Raw genomic sequence first — 13,550 nt, 5'->3', positions numbered from 1 at the left:
TTTTCTATAATATCCTAGAAGGCCAAGAAAACGTTTGATTTCAGTTGTAGTTTTAGGTAAGGGGTAATTCTCAATAGCGTGGATTTTATTAGGGTTAGGCTTCACTCCTTCACTACATATAACATGTCCTAAAAACTCAGTCTCTAATTTTAAAAATTCAGACTTATCCATTTGTATCTTAAAGTTGGATTCTCTTAATTTAGTGAATACTTTTTCTAAATTTAGGATATGTTCCTGTAGTGAGGTACTGTATACTATTATGTCATCTAAATATACGAGACATATGTCATTTTGAAGGTCTTTCAACAAGTTATCCATAACTCGTTGAAAAGTTGATGGTGAATTTTTAAGACCCATTGGCATTCTTAAAAATTCGTAATGACCGTTCTCTACATTAAAAGCAGTTTTGTGAATATCCTCTGAACTCATTTCTACCTGATAGAATCCACTAGCTAAATCTAAAGTAGTGAAGTACTGACACCTTCCAAGTTTGTCTAAAACATCTGTTATATTAGGTATGGGGTATTTGTCATCAATCGTTTTCTCATTAACCTTTCTAAAATCAACGACAAGACGCCACTTGACTTTCCCTGATGCATCCGCCTTTTTGGGTACTATCCAAATCGGTAAACACCATGCAGAGTCAGATGGTCTTATGATATTTTGTTCAAGCATCTTATGAATCTGGTCTCTAACCTCTTGTCGATGAACATATGGATATCTATAACTTTTTGTGTGTACTGGAACTTCATCTGTAGTTTTTATCTTATGTTTGATCTTGTTGGTGAATGTAAGTGGTTCGCCCTCAAGATAAAACACATCAGCATAGTTTGCACATAATTGTTGTACATTAATTCTTTCTTCCTCATTTAAGTGATCTGTACGGAGGCGAGATAATACGTCTTTAGCACGATCAGATAAAGTTTCAGTATTTTCACATTCATGGTTAAATATTTCAGCTTCAATTGGTCGATCCATTGAAAAGACAATATCATTACGCGTAGTGTTACTTAACTCGACCCAAGCTCTATTATTAACTACTTTTGTTACGCAATCGGAAATTAAACAGTTACAAATAATTTGATTTTCAATTAGTACATCGCCATCCTTGGTATTTACTGGTAATCTAACTAATTTTGAAGAGTTTGCTGGTATAATCTCTTCATAGAGATTTACGTTACGTGAATCATACATCTGTATAGGTATCTGCGTATTACGAGTGATTAGTAATTTATTTTTTAAATCAATATTTGAATCCCATATGTCAAGCAAATCAAAGCCTAATAATCCATCGAAATAATGGTGAAATTTGTATATGAAAAATTTTATATTATCATTTTCGTTAAATTCTGGGAAACAAGGCAAGTTAATAGAGTAATCATTTTTACTGGTAGCATGTACATTTGTTACTTCAAATGGTTCGTAATTAAGAGGAATGTGACTGAAATACTTTTGTACAGCTTCTGGACTGATGAAAGATTGATTTGCTCCCGTATCAATTAAAAATTTAAGAGGTGGATTACTAATCTGAATATACCCTAATTGTCTTTGTATATGGAAATTTAACTCTATTTTAGTTTTTCTGATGTTATAGCTTCCTGAAAATTTGAATTGTCCTGCACATTTGATGCTTGTTCAACCTCTTCCACTACCGGCATATCGGTATTGAAATCGGTGTTAAAGTAATAATCATTATATTGGTCGTAATTATAACAGTTTTCATATTCGTATTCCGGATAATAATAAATGTCACTATAATTATCGGTATATGCGGGATAAAATTCGTTGAAGTTCGCTTCGCGTGTTTTAAAATAGTTACTAGGCGGCGGGTTCCCGAATTTTCGCCAGTCATGTCCATAAGGAGGTAAAACTTTAGGGACATACGTGCTAACACCACTCATTGGGCGCGGCGAGTTGTTAAAATTAAACTGTTGAGGCGGCTGCCTGTTAGGAAGTCGGAAGACGTTACTTTGAGGGTTATAGTTTGGTGGGGGTGCGCGCATAATTTGTTGAGTACGAGTGGGACCTCGTGGTGGTAATCCGTGTGGTGGTACATTATGTTTCCACCCTTGGTTTGGTTGTGGTTGAGTTGTAGATTGCCGTGTATTGAAACCCTGTTGTCTAGACGGTCCAGGCATATTGAAAGGAATGGATTTCGGTATAAAGTTATTTAGGGGTAAGTTATGCGAATTATGAGCTTGTTGCCAATCCTTTTTTTGTACGGTATTTTCATAGCGCTGTTGCATATATAAGGTATTGAGCTCCTCTTGAACAAATTCAAGGGCTCTTTCTATGGTTTCAGGGCGCATACAGCGTATCCTGTAACCTAAGGGGTCTTTTAAACCACGTAAGTACGCTTGAAGAGTAAGCTTTTTATAAAGCGCGCGTTTAGCCTCTATAGTTGTTTGAATTGATTCGTGAAGTGATATATATGTCATTAAGGTGCTGTATAAATTTTGACAACGCTCGTAGAATTCCTGGGGGGTGCTAGACCCTTGCGTCTGTAGAGATAAGTCACTGTATAAAGCTGTTTCATCACGATGATCGGCAAAATTATTGATTAATGCACTCCTAATACCCTGCCAATTTTCTGGTAACCCGTTAGAATGAATAAGTCTAGCAGCTTGTCCCGAAATCTTATTTAGGATTCCGTTAATTAACGCTAAATTAGCTAGTTCATTGCCCGGTTCAGTATTACAATGTGTTAAAACTAACTGGTCACAAATATTAATAAATCTTGTTAAAATATGTGGATTGCCGTCGAATTCCGGTACTAACCTAAGGGACTTATATATGGTATCGATGTCGCTGCTATTCATTTCTATATGTAAATTTCTATGTTGGTCTAAAATATTTATTCTACTATTACTTGACTTACTACTACCTATCCTAATATTCCGTGATTCTCTAGGATGAAAAATCTTGGATACTTAAAATTACACATATAAAATAATATTAAAATATATTAAAGTATGGGAAGTAAGGACTGAGAAAGATTCTAAGTACTTACTGCATATTACTCGAACGTAGAGCAGGTACAGGCGGATCTTGATACACTTTCGAATTTTTGAATAACTCCACTGTAGAAATCCCGTAGAATTCGAATACTCAAATATATATATATATATATATATTTATGAGTATCCTACCGACTGCGCCAATTATGGATTCTACAGCCGGAGGTTGTAAAAAAAAATCCAACCTTTTTCTTAACTTAAATTTATTAATATAAAATAATAATTACAATGCTTATAGTTCGATGTTAGAACAGAATATGATTGATTTATATAATCAGTGGCACTCAATGAGGAAATAGCCATTATTATTGCTAAAAGTTGCATATAGATGGCGTGATTGATATCGATGGAATTCTTCATAGTTTTGCAAACGTTTTAAAAAACAAAACTGTGTTTTCAAAATAGTTTAATCCATTTTTAAAAAAATATATATACATGTTAAAATGAAATAATGCGTTTAGAAAAGTAATTTTCATATATTTACTCATTTTGTTATTTTCCAGTACTTAATTACACTTTAATCAGTGCTAATACGGGGCTCAATGTTTTCAAAATGCTTTCATAGATGGCATTGTTGTCATTTGTATCGGCCTAATTAAATGTCTTTTTTATATTTTCCAATAATAAGCACTTAATATATTATTATTGTAAATTAAACATATAAAAAAAGTTTAAGTAAATTAAAAATAGCCGAACAAGCAAATAATACTATTTCCAATAATACTTATGTATGAAGTGTTGTCATATTAAAAATAAATACATGTATTATCGATTTTTTTTAATAATCGATACCAGGATTTTATTACAGCGCATTATTCGATGATGCTTTTAATGAGTCGTTGTGAACAGTAAATTTTCATTATTTTGTATTAAGTATAGCAGTATTCCGTTTCAAAGAACGGAATATAGTAGTACATTATTAGTGTCGTTGGTTATTTACATTTGTACTGAAAAATCGATTACATAATAATTTAAAATATCGAGTACGAATCGTAGCTGTCTTCGAATACTGGCAACTGGTAAGATTAAAATAGTTTAAAAAAAAAGAGAGAAATCGACCCTAACTCGAATACCATAAAGTTTATTTTCCTTTCTCATTAATATCATAGCAGTTTGTTTTTAACTTGCGTATGACTCTGTGGTACGATGTTTAACGTGTATTGTTATTGTACGGTGCATACATTTCAAAAATTATATTTTAATGTAGGTACAAACATTTCTTTCATACATTTCATACATGTCAAAAATTATCTTTTAATGTAGGTACATACATTTCTTTCATACATGTCAGAAATATCTTTTAATGTAGGTACATACATTTATTTCATACATTTCATACATTTCAAAAATGAACTTTTTATGTAGGTACATACATTGTTTTCATACATCTCATACATTTCAAAAATTATATTTTAATGTACATACATTTCTTTCATACATTTCAAAAATGAACTTTTTATGTAGGTACATACATTTCTTTCATACATCTCATACATTTCAAAAATTATATTTTAATGTAGGTACATACATTACTTTCATACATTTCAAAAATTATATTTTAATGTAGGTACATACATTTCTTTCATACATTTCATACATGTCAAAAATTATCTTTTAATGTAGGTACATACATTTCTTTCATACATTTCATACATTTCAAAAATGAACTTTTTATGTAGGTACATACATTGTTTTCATACATCTCATACATTTCAAAAATTATATTTTAATGTAGGTACATACATTTCTTTCATACATTTCAAAAATGAACTTTTTATGTAGGTCCTTACATTTCATACATTTCAAAAATTTCATACAATACATTTCTTTCATACATTTCAAAAATTATCTTTTAATGTAGGTGCATACATTTCACACATTTCAAAAATTTCATACAATACGTTTCTTTCATACATTTCAAAAAGTATTTTTTAATGTAGGTACATAACACCCCATGTCAGACCCCTTATATTTGGAAGAAACTTAAAAATAATGCCAAAAATATTAGATGAATATATTTTTAATACGAATATTGTTTTATTTTTGTTCATCAACTTTATCCCTCACTAACAATACTAGTAGTAGTACATAACCTGGTTTATACCGCTAAAGATATTGAAAGATATACGAGTAATTCAGAATGTTATCAAGTTCAAAATAAGCACACATTACTTGCTTAGATAACAGAGTAATATTACTAGTAATAAAAACATTTGTAATACCCATATGTATACTACGTATGTATAGTAAGTACTTACGCTGCGGCGCCGTGAGACTCGTCTAAGTACTTCATCTACTACGCGCGGTAACCGCGCCGACCGACCAATAGGATAGCGCCTCTCGTGTTTCCAGAAAGTTCGCGACTAACGGACGATATAGTAGTAAGGCAATGAGTGTCCCAGTGATATCATTATAATATTTTCTCGTTAAATTTTATTGTAATATACACAATTTCGCACTAAATAACGTGTTACCCCGTTACACATTTCTAATAATGAAAAACCTAGACCCACCCTGTTCACTTAATCTTACAAGATCTGACTTTAAAAATTACGATATCCTCATATAGCCTTTCATTTCCCCTTTCAATACTTTTTCGCATTAAAAAGTAGCCTTTCTCAGGGTCTACATTATCTGTCTACCAAATTTCAATTAAATAGTTCAGTAGTTTTGGCGTGAAAGCGAGACAAACAGACAGACTGAGTTCCTTTAGCATTTATAATATTTGTAAGAATATCGCTATTAAAAATAGGGGTTGGTGAAAGACGGGTGAAAATTTAGGCGTGTATGTATTTTCAATGTAACATTATAAATAAATAAAAAATTGTCCATAATACAAAAAAAAATTTTTTCGGGGTAGGCCACCCCTATGACTTAGGGGTATAAAAAATAGATAACAACCCTACCTCAGACCTGGGAAGTATACATATCAAATTTCATCAAAATGTGGGAGAAATATGGCAACTAACACTGTGATACAAAATTTATATATAAGATATAGCGGAATTCTTATTAGGTAAAAGAGGGGTACATCGTAGAATACATGAGGTATATACCAGTAAATTAATTGTAGCTAAAATCAGTCTCATACATATAACGATTGAAATAAAAAATCGTATAGCCCGATTTTGATACGTACGAGTATAAACGTATCAAAATCAGGCTATACGTATAGCGCAGACGCGTTACAACATATCAAAAAAAATAGGCATGGAATGTAAAATAAACCATAACACAATAGGTATATACATTGGCACATAAGCCATATCTGCAGAGTGTCGGCTAACGATATTATACCTACACATTTACATTGAATCTTGAATCGTCCCTAATGAGGTACACGATACAGTTACCTACATATCTATTATATACATATCTTTGCAAAACAGATGTCATGTAGACTGAATTCACTGCCATCTATTTTCATGCTTTGTTACTAAGCACCCACTAGTAATCCGAACTGCTTCAGATCTAGCGACATCTATCGGCTACGGTGGCGAAATAAAATAGCCCGAAGAATAGCCCGAGTTAGGAAGGAACCATTTTCTTGTATGGGATGGGGTATCTGTATGTAATATTATGTTATCTGTGATATAATTCTATAAAAATGAAATGTAACTATAGGCATGACGCGATATGGCGCGATGCTCATTGCTGATCAAGCATTTGGTGCCGCGTGCAATGTTTATTGGGGACAGTGCAAATGCAGCAGTCCTTCTATACTAGGCTTGCGTAACACACATACCTATATGTTAATAATATTATGTTTAGTATGCAGGACACCATAACTTCAATAGAAATAATTTTACACATTATATAGGTAAGTAAACTTACAATTAGGATCACATTAAAAAATTAGGAGTAAATAAACATTATTTGCTTTTTTCTTATCCCATTTATTTGGGGTCTGCGTATGTCTTCCATTCATTCCTATTCAAAATCACATATAAATAATAAACAATTTTAAGTAACATAACAATATAAAATTGGCCTAAGCATAACAAAAAATATATTTCTTTATTTAAATTATGTTACTTAAACTAAAACACACAATAATTGTGTGTGTGCCTTTAACAGAGTCTAAAATATTCTTTATTCCATTTCCATAGAGTTTACTGATTACTTTGCTTTTTACAAAATTGCTATAGAACTGATTCTTCCAAATTTTAATTTAAAAATGAACGTGCATTATTGTATACATGTACCATATTTGAAAAGATTGCGAGCTGAGTTCTTGTCAGTTCTTCTCATCTCGAAAGCATTCTGAACTGACGGTATATTTGACATATCCTAAGATTCTGTAATAGACCTACATGAATAAAGATAATTTGATTTGATTCACTGATTTATGTTTATCTTGTAAAATGCATTTTTTACATACAAGACACACATATCTTGCTATATATTGAAAAAGTATAACAGTGAGATCCATTCAGTCATTTTATTTAAGAAAAGGCAACAGTGAACAGACAGATAGACATGTACCTTTTCACATTTATAATTTGTTTGGATTTGAAAATATATACTTTATTAATTATTCTGGTTTTGACAACCATTTTCCAACTACAATTCATCATTGTTTTTCAAAAATAAAAATATTATTTACAAGAACCTACCTAGTCTACCTACAAATATTTGTCCTATTCTTTTAAGTACTACTACTAATAAATTACATATTCGTTACTATGTGGGTTGCAACCCACAATTTGAAAAACACTGATCAAGTCAATAGCATTATATTATTTATTTATAATTGCTGCTCACATCAGATGAATTTACCAATGAATCAAAAGAAGAGATCAAAAAAGTGTTATGAATATTGTTGAAGACAATCTGTTCTATATACATCACTGGAATGGTGTACAAGCTGACAGAAACTGGTGACTATGTCTATAAATTAACAAACTTTATAATTATCCTGTACTGACCCTCATGTGTTGCTATTCTGGAGGAATAAAGTGTACATTTACCACATACCTACAGTAGTAAATTTGTAGGGTATGTAACCCTACAAATTTACTACAGTATTATATAGAAATAAATAAATAAATAATAAGAACAAATACAGTTTATATATTTATCCTTTAGGTATTATTTAGTGTTTAAGAACAGATATGTAGCATCAACTTTAGGGCACCTTTGGCACTTGGTTGCTTTGGCACTTGGCACTTGGTTGGTCCACCCTACAGGAGAGCTAACATGGCGAAACAATGTTCATTGATAAAATCTCACTAACACTAGATCTCTAAATTTAATCACTTGTATCCAACACCTCACATTTCATAACTGTTTCATCATTATCCCCATCGTCTGATGATGAAACAGATGACTGATGATTCCTATTATTTGATGTAGGTGACACTATATTCGTGGACACATAACACTCTGTATAAGATGACGAATTCGGGTTACTGGATGCATTGATTTTGACAGAGAATCTGTTCAAATTTTCCAATTCTGCTTCGAAGAGCACATCATTTATAGCCTTCTCAGCAAAGAGTCGTTGCTTTGGCTGCAAATTCTCCAATTTATCAGCCCATATGAAAGCAATTGGGTTTTTCACTTTAAACATATGCGGCACACCAGATTGAGTTTCATCTGCTTTATTGTTTTTTTTTATTTTCGGTTTTTTCTTATTGCTTCTTATTATAATATCTCTAGCACGCTTCTTTGGCGAAATATATATTGCAGAAGAGAGTTCTGTCTCATTCTCCTCATGGTCTATGTCTTGTATTTGCTCGGAATTGTTGCAATCATGGGTATCTTGGGACTGGAATTGAAAATAAATACCATAATTAAAATAATGTAGTGTCTATGCACTGTCTGATCACGTTTGGTCGGCAACGCGCGTAACCAACACACCTGCCTAGTGTACTGAAACACCAGGCAGGTGTATTGGTTAAGCCATTGACATAAGTCCATAGACTAAAAAATATATTTATTTTATCAAATGAGTTCTAACTTCTAACGTCGTCTGCCACTATTGTGCTTATGATGCGTTTACATATATGTATATATATATATCGTCGGTTAAATAGAAAAATGGCAGTATTCAAATCGTACATATTACAAGACAAGCAATTAAAGTTTTAAATTTATTTTTTCCCTTCAAGTTTTAAATTTACACAGAAGTATTATATATCATTTTAAAAGTATTTAGATAATGATTAAGAGGGTGTGGTTAATTTAATTGATATATATAAATAGGAGGCACTTCATTTTTCAAAATTGGAAGCTATTTTGAATAATGACATTTTTCTATTTCAATGACGATATCTATTCATTAACAAAATTGCATATATATTGTGAATGTTTATATTATCAATTTATAACTATCGCCACCATAATAATAGATGTTGATGAATAACTTTAATTAATTTAAAACATGACACATTTATTTTACCGTTTTAGAAATGGCAAAGAAAGACAATTAGTAACTCAATTATGTAAGTATAAATATAACCAGTAATATTCAGTTCAGAAATATACTATTCATAATTTAAATTGTTTACAATAGAATAACTTACCAGACTGGCTTGAACTTCTTCCTCTAAAAAATAAAGCAAATCAAATGTCCAGGATTTTGGTACATAAACGTCAAAAGGTGAACTCACAGATAGTTTAGAGATATTCACTTTCTTTAATTCTTTCCTATAGTATGTACGCAGTCCATTTATTTTCATTCGTACATCATAAATATTGGCAGCCGGTTTGATTAATCTATAAATTTGTAATAACTTTTGCAATGCCTCCTTTCGTTTGTATTTATTGTGGTAATGATCATGTTTTGAGTCCCATAACATTGGTAATTTCTCGTATGCTTGAATAAATTTCTTTTCAGCATCGTATAAGCTTGGCGGCGGCGGCGAGGACGGTGACACAACGTCCATAGTCATAGCAGCGCAAACTCAGACTAATTAGATAGAGATAGAACGATTCTGATGTTGGCGCGACGCGAAATGAAAATGGCGTCCAGCCGCTCATGCCATGGGGGAATGATCGTCGTTTGTTCGTATCCTCGTGTGGTGTAAGTGATGTGCGTGCGACGTTCAGACAACTATTTACAAAATATACAAACCTGGTTGAATCCATATTTCTGAATTTCGATGATGAAGTTGTAATACATATTTTGAAATTATATTGACACAGTTACAAAGTCGTAGTATGAAGTCTACATATTGCTAGCTATTTATTTAATAAGTTCATCAATTCTTCGAAAAGATTATAAATAATAATCTACTACGTAGGTTTTTCTTATCATTTTGCTTAATCTGTGAGTGAGTTTTGGGTACTAGCTATAGTATAAGTGACCCATATGTATTTATAGGCTGTTTAATACTAGTAACAACGGATTCACAGGAATGTAAAATAAGAATAAATAAATACACAATGATCCTAAAATATATTTTTAACTTTAATAAGACTTGTTATTATTGAATAATAAAAAAAAATATATAAATCTAGAAATTGGTTCCTTAATCCTGACTTAAAACTACAACATGTTCACCAATATCACCGGACAAATAAGATTCTTCCTTGGTGATTTTTGGTTGTAAATCAGGTTGTTCGGAAATGTTGTCCTGTGTGGAAACGAAATACTGTGAGTAAGGTGATGAACATTCTTCTGCTTGTTGATTAATTTTCACAGAATGTCTATGTAGAGTTCCCATTTCAGCTTCAAATAAAACATCGTTTATAGCTTTTTCTGCTAGCAATCTCTGATCTGCTTCCAAATTTTCGAGTTTATCTACCCAAATGCGAGCGATTGAATTCCTTATTTTCGTCAACTGCGTACAACAAGAACACGTGTGATAGGGTGAACTTCTTTTTGAACAAGTTGGCCTTTTAATTTCAGTTATTTCATATTTTAAACTTTTCTTTTTTGCTGGCGTATGTTCAACTTGAACACACTCGATTTCACGAATTGGTGATGTAGAAATTGCTGGGTCTAATTCAACTTCAATTTCTTCAAAAACGGTGCAGTCACTGGCATTATGTTCCTATAATAAAAAAAAATTGTCTTCATCAAACTGATAAAGAAAAGTTTACTAAGTTAAATTCCTCTCAATTGAAAGGTATAGGACTACAAAACGACAGCAGAAAATAAGACGGTCACGAACTAAAAACATAATTGTTTTAATGACCTATTAACCTTTTGTCATATTCGTTAGTTAATATACAATACTAGTGGAATATAGACTACATGCGTAAATTTTAGGAAAGACATTTCTTATTTATAATAACAAAATTTATTTTCAATATTGTAACAAATTAGGTACAGTTACATGGTCAATAACATAATAAATTTTGTTTAACTAATTAAACTATTATAGTTAATATTTAATTATACTTAAAGTTTAGAATAAAATAAAGGTATATTTTCTTTTAACTACGCTTAATCTCTTCACTCGTGGCATACATTCTAACGTGAACTGCTTACCTACAATGTTTATGTGTGTGTACGTAAGCGTATAGCGGCAATATCTAAGGTAGCGTAGTGTGCTCCGAACTGCCGTGTACGTACTCTTATCTCACTTTATTTACATTTTTTGTCTCATTCTTACAATATCAAAAGTGATTCTTTTTTGTTTTCATGAACAGAATTAAATTCATAATCAATTAATAAAGATACTATTTATAATTATTATTTTACTTAATTAAGAATTGTTTTTAAAGTATAACTAGTAATACCTCCTAAATAGATATATAATACAATATATAGGTACGTAATGCTACATTGTTGCCGCGAATGCCTTCTAGAGACCGCGTCATACAGTAAACTTGTGTCTGACATTATTCTTTAAATTAAAGTACTTTTAAAAAACACTGCTGTTTTGGTGCATCAAACTGACAAGTAATTTCATAGATTATTAGATACAATAAAGAAAGTCTATTTAATGATATATTCATTATAAAAATTAATGAAACAATGACTTACGTCGGTCGTCGTTGATACTTCCATTTGATTGCCTAAAAAACTGAGTAGCTCAAATGACCATGTCCTCGGCTTATAAACATTGTTAGGTGAATCACTATTAATCATCTTGGACAAAAGAACTTTCTTCAATTCCCGCCTATAGTTCGATCTAAGCGTGTTTATTTTCATTCTCACATCGTTAACGGTCGCGCTTGCCTTTATAAACTTGTACACTTTTAATAATTTCTGCAGTGCTTCGTGCCGCTGATATTTGTTGGAGTATTCTGGGTGTTTTGCGTCCCATAATATTGGTAAACTTTTGTACACGTAAATGAATTTTTTCTCAGCTTCAAACAGGCTGGGTAACGTTTTCGAGTTGGGAACGAGCGATACGTGCGTCTCCATCGCGGTCCAATCTCTGACTGACAGAGACAGACTGATGTTGGAATGATCGGTTGCCGTTTCCTCGCGGCATCGATCAGTCCACGGGCAGCCAGAACTACTATTATTACTTGTCTAACCGCTTTTTGTAAAATGATTGATGCATGACTGCGGATGATTGATGACTGATGTATTGGAATTACATTTTATAGGTACCTACCTACATAAAGGAAATAATAAATAATAATATTTTTTTATTTCATAGCTTACGTCCCTCGTAATGCTAGTGGAGGGAGAGTTATTTTACTTAAATTTGTTAACGGTGTTTATCATCATCATGGAGTGTGTCAAAATTTTTACATATAGCTTTAAATAATTAACGCCAGGGAAACACTTGATATGGATATTTCTGGTTGCAAGAATATGTAGCTAAGTGTGTATTTCATAGTAGGTATAGTGTAAATATAGGTCAAACACTCAACACAACCATTTAACGTCATAACCCACCTATAATGATGAAAGTAGTTAGGTATGAAGATAGAATCAGTTTTGTTTAGGTATATGTTTTTTATCTTGATGGTAGAACATCTTTTCAAGATTTGTTTTGCCTCCGTTTCAAGAGTGAAAAATGTGGGATTTATATTCAGAACAAAGCACATCACCGCGAGGTTAACAGGAATCACATCATGTTAATCTGTGAGCCAAAAAAAACCAGTTAATACATATTTACAATGTAGTATTCCCAGAAGTAAACTTCAATGATTTTGAAGGAAATTCTCAGCACGAGACCAAAATAAAAACCAAAACTACTAACCCCTTCATCAAATGGAAGTACACGATACTTTTTTGTAAATAGGTAAAATATAAAATTAGTAGGTAAGTAATTTCAACAAACGCTCACTCTGATTGATAATTTAGTATTTTTATTCGATATTTTTATTAATTTTAATTCGATTCCAACTCAAGATAATTCGCTATAAACAATATTCTAAAATCATATTATACACTTTCTTTAAATATATATACTATTTAGAATAATTTATTATAACTCATAATAAGTACTAATAACGGAAAAAACTAATCATCAAATAGAAAATATTAATGTGTACACTTTTCAGATACAGCGCCACCTAGTTGTGTTAGAATTTACTTATTCCGCAGAGAGTTGTATACTCTTGTTGCAGAGCAGAATGACCAAATAGTATTTCTATGAAACATAATATACATAATTATAA

The 13,550-nt window shown here is 31.6% G+C and overlaps 2 protein-coding genes across 2 annotated transcripts; both read right to left on the bottom strand.

Moving 5' to 3' along the window:
- Positions 1 to 8,028: 8,028 nt before the first annotated feature.
- Positions 8,029 to 10,325, bottom strand: LOC131844302 (uncharacterized). The gene is made up of 2 exons (XM_059193149.1): positions 9,545 to 10,325; positions 8,029 to 8,787 (listed from the first exon to the last, which is right to left on the bottom strand). The coding sequence occupies exons 1-2, from the start codon at positions 9,911 to 9,913 to the stop codon at positions 8,269 to 8,271; spliced, it is 888 nt and encodes a 295-aa protein (XP_059049132.1). The 5' UTR covers positions 9,914 to 10,325; the 3' UTR covers positions 8,029 to 8,268.
- Positions 10,326 to 10,413: 88 nt separating this feature from the next.
- LOC131844301 (uncharacterized) lies at positions 10,414 to 12,352 on the bottom strand. Its single transcript, XM_059193148.1, has 2 exons — positions 11,956 to 12,352; positions 10,414 to 11,017 (listed from the first exon to the last, which is right to left on the bottom strand). The coding sequence occupies exons 1-2, from the start codon at positions 12,337 to 12,339 to the stop codon at positions 10,493 to 10,495; spliced, it is 909 nt and encodes a 302-aa protein (XP_059049131.1). The 5' UTR covers positions 12,340 to 12,352; the 3' UTR covers positions 10,414 to 10,492.
- Between the last annotated feature and the right edge of the window lie 1,198 nt (positions 12,353 to 13,550).

This window comes from Achroia grisella, unplaced genomic scaffold (assembly GCF_030625045.1).
Source record: "Achroia grisella isolate CSIRO2021 unplaced genomic scaffold, CSIRO_AGI_Agris_v1 utg402, whole genome shotgun sequence".
In the NCBI taxonomy this organism is placed as follows: domain Eukaryota; kingdom Metazoa; phylum Arthropoda; class Insecta; order Lepidoptera; family Pyralidae; genus Achroia; species Achroia grisella.
The sequence above is the reverse complement of the archived record's forward strand: the minus strand, read 5'-3'. Positions and strand labels throughout refer to the sequence as shown.

Coding starts and splice junctions, on each gene's coding strand:
- LOC131844302 (XM_059193149.1), bottom strand. CDS start 9,913: ATGACTATGGACGTTGTGTCACCGTCCTCGCCGCCGCCGCCAAGCTTA. Junction 8,788..9,544: donor AAGAAGTTCAAGCCAGTCTG/GTAAGTTATTCT, acceptor TTTCAATTCCAG/TCCCAAGATACCCATGATTG.
- LOC131844301 (XM_059193148.1), bottom strand. CDS start 12,339: ATGGAGACGCACGTATCGCTCGTTCCCAACTCGAAAACGTTACCCAGC. Junction 11,018..11,955: donor AAGTATCAACGACGACCGAC/GTAAGTCATTGT, acceptor TTTTTATTATAG/GAACATAATGCCAGTGACTG.